The following is an 8,739-nucleotide window of genomic DNA, read 5'->3' as shown; positions in this document are numbered from 1 at the left end:
AAAATGTAAAACTCCATACATCGGAACGCCTAAACTAGTATTTATTTTTTTCTGTTTTTGTTCTAAAGTAAATATTCGTAGAAATAGCTTGTGGAAATAGCCTTTCTACAAGATTGTAGATCGGCTGTTTTACACTTTTTACACCAGAATACGGATTCCAACAAGTGGTTTAAGGTCCCTCAGTCACGTCTGTGACGAATAATAAACAAATACAAATAGTTTACATCAAACCGTTAATTCAGTCTCATTCAAGTTGAGACTTTTATTCGCGGTAAAAACTCAACCTTTGTGTTGAAAAATAACGACCCCACTTCGTCGCTCTCTTTACATTAGCGTTCAGTGTTCTGTGGATGTTTCCATGACACAAACGGTGGGTTGAATTAAAGGAGAACTTCACCCACGTCTTCTTATTATAACTGGTCCTCGCTAATATAAGACGCCACTATTTTCGGTCTGCTTGCTCTGTCTCTCGTTGGCCGCCTGTGGAAAGTTCAGAAACCTGCCTACCAGTGACATCACCAATGAGATAATAGAAGCTACGGTCTTTCTCTTCCTCGAAAGTTATGCTCAACTAGAAGCCGTAGTTCTTTCATTAATAAAAAATGATTTATATATTTTCTAAAATGACCAAACCTGTCTAACGATGATGTCACTGATAGACAGGTTTCTGAACTATTATTTTTTTTTTTTAATGGCTACCACTTTCCCTCATTTCAACGTACGACTGTTAGATCGGCCTATTTTCGGCGAGCCCGCCAGGAGGGCTGATAAAGCCTTTGTTTTTTGTTTTCCAGGAGCATGATTTTAATCATTCACGTTCATCTGGGACAAACGTTTTCCGTCACCAGCTTCTCCATCCTCTTGATCTTGCGCTTGTTCTTGGGCATGGGCTTGTCGTAGAGGCCGTTCTTCAGCAGGTGCTCCTTGCTGTGGTGAACCTGAGCTCCGTGCTGGAGCTGGAAGGAGCACAGAGCGCGCAGCGGCTTCAGCAGAACCTGAGGGAGAAAATAGATGAAAGAGAATATATTAAAATATATTATACTTGTAGAAAGCTCGCAGTGGCTGAGGGAGAACACATATGAAACAGAAATTGACTGCCATATCCAGAGTTTCCCCAGAGTTATTCCTGTTGTTCCAGGCCGCTACGCCTGAGTTTCCAGAGGTATTAGATTAATTCGATTACATTCGAAACAATCAACAATCGGATCACTGATCAGCCTTTCCTAAGTGCTCCAAAAACAATGCTTCCCGATTTGGGAGGGTCCGCATCAGTGTGCCGACGGGCCGGTATGCCGACACTAAAACTAACCCTAACCCTAAACTTAACCTCAGTAACCGTGACGAGTAACTAACTTGCCGACGCTAGTCGGAACAGCGCCCCGTCGGCATATTGAGCGGACCCCGGTTTGGGACCGGATATGCTACTCTCCCATGCGTTCACTTCCTTGTTACGCAACACTGCATTACGTAATATACTGTACAAGGAGTCTACACTATTCGAGAATGTAGAAGAATTGTTATTTGGATCAACGTTGGCTTGTTATCTCTCCTATGGTACCAACATTAATACAGCATGGAAATTTGGACAAAATTAAGTTTTTGGCCTGAGAGGCAAAATCTCATCAAATGGAGGTCCGTGGCTCAAATGCAGAATAAACGATGGACCTTGATATGAAAAGGGTTGAAAACCACTGCTCTAGACCAGGGGTTCCCAAACGTTTTTGTCTCAGGGCACCACATAAATATTTTTTTAATCCGTGGCACCCCTACATTATAATTTTCACTCCCAGCACCTTATATTTATAGCACTAGAGGTTCGCGGCCCTTCGGGCCGCTCACATCTAGAGTCCACGCCTGCTTCTTTACTAAAAAACTTTTTTTTTCAAAAAACAAAAGTTTTTTGAAAAAAAAGAAAAGTTAAAAAAAAAAATTAAAAAAAAAAAAATGTTTTGGGGGGGAACTATTGTGGCGGAACTATTGTGGCGGAACTATTGTGCCGCAGCGCACGTTTCCGGTCGGACATATTTGACCGCCGGACGCACTGGAGAGAAGTGACTGTTATGCCTCTGCTATTTCTCTGCCCTCACTGTGGAGGCAGCAGCAGCAGCACGCACATGCAAACACAGTGGTGTCAAATTTCACTCCACTTACTGCGACGCCCCCCTCTGTTGAAATTGGATCCGCCAGTCCCATAGCTGGGAATGAGCCAATGGAGGGCTGTCACCGTGGCGACGGGGGGCGAATGATAGCGTTAGGGGCGGTATTCCTTACGTCCTAGACGACTACCTATGAGTTGAAGTCGATGTAAAGGGGGCGTGAATGGGCTTGGAAGTGGGATGCGGCTTTTGAAGGAATGTATATAAGATATCGTCGTTGTCGGGTGGAAACCTTGTATGTCCAAAATCGTTCGTTTTGTATTTATCATCTAAAAAAATTTACTAAACTAGTGAAAACAGCAGATCTACAAGCACACAACGCCTCGCGGTGTGCTTGTAGATCGACTGTTTTCACTAGTTTTGTGCGACAGTCTTGTATGATGAAGCAGGGCATTTACTTTACCAAAAGTACACATTTGAAACTTGGAGATACACGAGGTTTCTGCCCAGACAGTGACGGTATTTTAGTGATTATGTTGCGAGGAAAACGTTGAGATAATAGCCATTTTGGTTAGAACTGACTGAAAATAACTTTGTACTTCAAGTTTAAAATTATACTAAATAATATTTTTTCAAGTGTCCAATAAATTCCAAAAATTATCAAATGATCTCGCGGCACCCCTGGACTGCCGTCGCGGCACCCCAGGGTGCCCCGTCACCCACTTTGAAAACCCCTGCTCTAGACAATGTAAATGTAGGATTAATGTGTCAGCTGGATGTTCTGCTTGTGTTCTAGGATAGACAGACAGACAGACAGACCAGACGTACCTCTTGGATGTTCTGCTTGTGTTCTAGGATGGACAGACAGACAGACGTACCTCTTGGATGTTCTGCTTGTGTTCCAGGATGGACAGACAGACGGCAGCACACTCCAGGGTGGACAGACACATGTTGGTGGGCTGAGTTCTGATCACGTACTGACTGCACACCGCCGCACTGAGCTGCACCTGGAAAAACAAACCCTATTATTATTATTATTATTACTACTACTGTGTACTCGCAAAATCTGGCAACACTGTTTTTAAGCTGAACTGGAAAACATGCCTCACCCAGCTCTATAAATGTTAATATTCAGTAGCTGAGAATGATTGCCTGGAACTTCAAATATAGTTTACCATCACTCTTGTCATTTCAGAACACAGATACCGTATATTTCCAATCAATCGCCTGGGCGCGTAATTCGCAAAAACTATTTAAACCCCCAGCGGGTATTTGGTGCCCGGCAGGTGTTTGCTCCACTGCGATTATTTGGAACTATACTGTATACACTATTCTGGTTTTGGAGAGTCCTAGACCACTGGTTATGAATAAAGGGGCACTAGAGCAGTGTTTAACACTTCAAATGACCATAACTCTTTGACCATTGCTCTGATCAGCACAATATAGGGCAGCCGGCTGAGAACCGAGTTTGATTGAAGTTAGAAAACAACGAACTTATGAGCAAACAAATAGAAATAAACATTGTTTTGGTAGGGGGAAAAAAAAGTACAAATGGACAGAACTTACTTTTTGGAGCTGTGTGCAGCTCCCTATACGTGGCTGTGTGGGTCTGTGTGTGTGTATGTAGCCTGACTTCAGCGCGTAACTAGTGCCGCACCATTTACGCCACTCGCGCAATATATACATCAAAATGTGCGGCTCGGCCGGGAATGGTGTTCTATTACCTTCCGTTCCGATCCGCCTTACCATGCCGACGTAATCGGCAAAAAACGACGCTTAATTGTCCCCATTGACTTATAATGGGACAATGCAAGAAATCACTTTCAAGTATTTTTCTCTCGTAAACCATAGGAGCTACAGTTTCAAACCTCGGAGAGGAGATTCATAATGATTTTAAGAATGAATCGAAAAATAATTACATCACTCGGCCTCATGGTGGCGCTATAACGGCCCACTTTACGTTTTGCCCCGTAACTCTTGAACCGTAGATCGGAAAATTAAAATTATTTTTTCCCTGGATTCCTTGGGTCAAGACGCATCTCCCCATATAGGCCACGCCCATTTGCGCCAGGATAGATTTTCCACCATCTTGAATTTTCTCCAAAACACACTTTTTGCTCCTTTTCCTACATATTTTCTTCAAATGTCACAAAAATCGGTACACATGATCTACACACACACACACACACACACACACACACACACACACACACACACACACACACACACACACAGCTCCACTTCACACGGGTGTGATTTTTATCCTTATGCCCCAATAATTAATGTTTCCTCTTTCACCCACCCAACGTGGAGGCTACAGTACCCGTTTCTTTCAGCCAACATGGAGGCTACAGTACCTGTTTGGGCAGGTGTAGCAGGGTGTTCCTCAGGAACATGTCTTTAGCCTGGCTCCAGGTGCCGTCTATGATGATGATGTTGTAGTGTGTGCTGCTGGGTGCTTCTGGCTCCTCTGGAACTTTGTGGTCATGGACCACCTCCTCTAGGTTATCTTCTGGACCTGTGTGCTTGTGGACCACCTCCTCTAGGTTATCTTCTGGACCTGTGTGCTCGTGGAGCAGCTCTTCTGGACCTGTGTGCTCGTGGACCACCTCTTCTAGGTTATCTTCTGGACCTGTGTGCTCGTGCACCAGCTCCTCCAGGTTCTGGGCTCCGGGGCCAGGGTACAGGATCAACGTTCTGCTGTCCCGACAGACTGCAGCCAGCTCTGGATGTCTGAGAGCACAACAGCAAAACTCAGAAAAAGCCAACTTGATTGATGTTAGTTTAATTTATTTGATTGCTTTTTACCCCCTTTTTCTCCCCAATGTTCTTGTTGTGCCAATTGATTCCTCCCTACACACATCTCTGTTGTTACTGCTGGTTGTATCCTACTGACTCACCAGCCAGTGAGGAGCCCCCACCAGGAGGACGTAGAGCCTTCGTCCTACTCCTCCCGCCCAACACTCCCTGCTGACAGGTGCCGCCCCAGCCGATCTACAAGATCAAAACTAGGGATGGCCAACGGTTAACCGTTACCGTTAAACCGATAAGAAATTGGTTACCGGTAAGCACTAACGGTTAATTTTGACCGATAAAAAAGAAAAGGAAAAGAAAATCAACCCATGTGTCACACCAAAAGCCCCGTACACCATTATCTACGCAACATCAAGTCATCAGCCATGCAACTATATGCGCTGTGGTCACACATTTCTGGACACCAATGTCTGTGTAACATCCATGCATTCATACAACTGCGAGTCTGCCGCTGCGCGACGCTGCTTGATTTGGCTGTACACGCTGACTTGTTCATCAGGAAACAAATGCTCCCTCGTCGATTGGATTTTACAAAACAGACCCGCGTCGTCACATTGAATCCTGTTTAAGAAGAGCTTAAAACACAACTTTCTAATGTTACATGTTGATGACGTGAGGAATGCTAAAGTCGCCTTGGTTTAGGCTATGCGAAAATAACAAAGCTCAGAGTCGCAAATTAAATGATCGCTGCATCAGCACACACAAAACACGGGCTAGAGAGAAGTAAATGAATGAAATGGACATCACGTTTAGCCGATTCAACCATTCCAAACCAGTCATACGATTGGAAGTTATTGCTACATGCGGCTACATGCGTCTCGCTGCTGCTGCTGCTGCTGTTTTGTTAGGCGACAGCCAGGGTCCAGGGAGTGCACAGAATTTTAGAGAGGCATGGGCTGACATTTCTAAAAGGGCCTTTTCAGACGGATAAAAGTTAAGGGCTCAAGCCCCTTTTGCTGTATGTGCGCACGTGCCTGGCGACCAGCGCATCACATTACAGACTTATCATTTTAATCCCACCGTTTCTTTGCAAAAACACATTTCTTTTAGAAAACATTTGTATTCTTGTTTCTCCCAGTTTTATTGTTTTTAATGTGTAAATATAGCACTTTATTATGGGGGAAAACGTGTGTAGGCCTATTTTCCTTTTTTAAATCGCTAAAATAGCGCATTTTTGAACACATTTCCTTAACGGTTAATTAACTGATAAGGCCTGACGGTTATCGGTTAAGAAAAAATCTCCATTTGGCCATCCCTAATCAAAACACATCGCGTTTTGAGCTTGTAGATCTGCTATTTTTGCTTCTTTTGTATGAGATACTAGAATGACAAAGTAGGACGTAGCAATATGCATTGTGGCCCTCTGGAGCAGTGATGTCATTACGTGCGCATCCCGCATCAAAAACTCATTCAAGTCGCCCAGGGACTCATTCATGTCATGGTCCTGGGGTCCCGGGGATGCGCCTCCATTGGAGTCCATGTTAAAATAATTTACCGGGTCGCGGTAAAAGAAAAACATTTTAAAATTCCACAGACACCACCATTGTTCATGGGTGAAAGCATCCTACTTTACCCTACGTTAACACAAATAAAATCCACGTAGAAAGTCTTAAACAGGCGATAGAAACGTCAATGTTTTGATTCCACCGATGTCCGACGCCATTTTGCGCGCCCGAATTCATTAGGGGCACATGTTTTAGTAGTTTTAGTAGTTCTAAGTTCAAACATTAGCCAAATTGTAAAATAAATATAAGAAATAGGCAAACATTTTGAAAATAGCCGATCCACAAGCTCACAGCGCTCGAAAACATTATATTGAGGACTCCTAAAACTTTTCTGGGACCCATTTGAATGACCACCTGTGGGTCCCGGGACCATCATCCAGGAATAGGAATCAGTTTCATTGCATACATTTGGGTCCGAGGCGAACTTCTAAGTTCTCTTTTGGGTCTTGCGATACAAAGTTTGTGAACTTCCAGCTCACCTTTCCTCACTGAACCTTCTCCCCACCAACACTTTGCATTTCCCTGGAGGCAGACAGGCCGCAAGCAGAGGAACCGTGCGGAGAACTCTGCTCTCCTGAAAAACACCACAAGAAAGAAAAGAAATGTGCCACTTTAATCTTGGCAATACTGTACATAACCTTTGTAACTTATGTTTAACCTCATGTATGTACTGTATCTGCTTGCATTTGCTTTGCTTGTCTTATTGTAGGTCTATATAGTAAGTAGATATCTTTGATTTTGTGTTAAAGATGCATATCTATAGGCCAGGGGTAGGCTAGGCAACCTTAGGCACGGGTGCCAACATTGGCACAGGGGAGGGTTATCACTGGCACACTGGCAGAAGTGTAAGAGAAAGGATTTTTATTTTAAAATCAAATATTGTTTTAAATGTGGACAATTAAATTAAGTCACCTAATTTGCAGCAAATCACACCTTGCACATAATTCTACGTTCGTAAAGATTCTTAACTTTGACATGGGGAGGGAATCAGGGAGATAGGTGGGTTATTGCTGAGTCTAATGATCATTATAACAATGTCCTGACAATCAAAATATGTCTGAATTTTTGATGGTGAGTCATTAGAATTTATGATGACAATGACATGGCACACTGACCATCTAGGAAATAAAAACATGGCCCATTTCAAAAAGGTTGCCGAGTCCTGCTATAGGCTATGCTCACCTCGGCTGGATGCTGTACTATGTACAGGCATGTGGAAACCTCCAGTGGATGCACAGGAAGGAAGGGACACAGACACACCTTCTGGGGACGTCTGCAGAGAAGGACAAGACGTAAGACAAACACCTTAGTTAACGTACACGATATTTATGTTCGTTCACTCATGCACTTATTTATTAATTCATTCATAGCAATAATGATCATTTTATTTAGTTGTCTACCTTTACAGGTAGCATGCATAAGTGCAGTGCCTGTAAGTGGTATTCTTTTCTTAAAATGAGTGTTAAATTGTTCTTTATAGGGATAGTAATCATTGCCTCTTTCTGTCTGCAAAGTGTTTGTTTGATAAAAATCCACCACAGATAGTGTTGAAACAGGTGGTAAACATGGACCATTGAGTGATTTCCCACAAGGGCTTCCGAAATCCAACACGTCAAAAAACAAAGTAAGTCAAAGTCAGTGAGACAGAAAGTCTCATAACATGTCTGCGGTGGATTTTTATCAAACAAACACGTTACAGATAGAGTGGATAATTCAAGATTTCCATACAGCTGCAATGTTGGTGAGTTTAAAGTTATTTAATAGTACAATCAGATAGCACTTTTCTGTTTGGATGTATGGGCTGTCAATGGTTGGTGTTGCAACTCTAGATTCAACATAAACTATATAGGCCTATGTGGCTTTATCAGATCTGAAATTCTGTATATACCCTCCAACTTCTTGTTTATGCCCAGAATGACATATCAAAGAAACTGCATAAATACATAAATATGAATAAAGGTTCCCATGTCACCACTACTCTTCCAGTTGACTTGCCTCTCTAGTCTAAAAGGAGGCAAACACAGAAGAACAAGCAATACAAAATACAAAAACGCTATATTTTAATAAATTCCACAAAATATCAGATCTACAGCAAGCTCACAGCGCGTCCGCGACGCGTAGGTTCGCTTGTAGATCAGATAAATATTCCCCTCTCCTCTCCTCTCCACTCACCGGCATCGTAAACACGTCGGCCGTCTCTCACACTCCTCCACCGGCAGCGCGGCCAGATCTCCAAACCCGTCTGTCTCCGTTTCTGGGTCTTCCCAGGACGAGTGTGCACCGTTTAGATCTCCAAGTTCACCCGGAGAATCCGATAGAGTCAT

At 43.3% G+C, this 8,739-nt stretch overlaps 1 protein-coding gene across 1 annotated transcript; it reads right to left on the bottom strand.

Annotated features, from left to right (window-relative positions):
• Positions 1-818: 818 nt before the first annotated feature.
• On the bottom strand, positions 819-8,739 carry LOC308299880 (tRNA-uridine aminocarboxypropyltransferase 2-like; the record flags this gene model as incomplete). The annotated part of the gene is made up of 7 exons (XM_080743661.1): positions 819-995; positions 2,975-3,103; positions 4,454-4,557; positions 4,729-4,829; positions 6,895-6,989; positions 7,598-7,688; positions 8,588-8,739. 7 exons carry the CDS (start codon positions 8,737-8,739, stop codon positions 819-821), a joined length of 849 nt encoding a protein of 282 aa, XP_080599787.1.

This window comes from Nannobrachium achirus, assembly GCF_963921795.1.
Source record: "Nannobrachium achirus genome assembly, chromosome: 15".
Taxonomy (NCBI): Eukaryota; Metazoa; Chordata; class Actinopteri; order Myctophiformes; family Myctophidae; genus Nannobrachium; species Nannobrachium achirus.
Note: the sequence above shows the minus strand (reverse complement) of the source record. Positions and strands in the feature narration are given on the sequence as shown.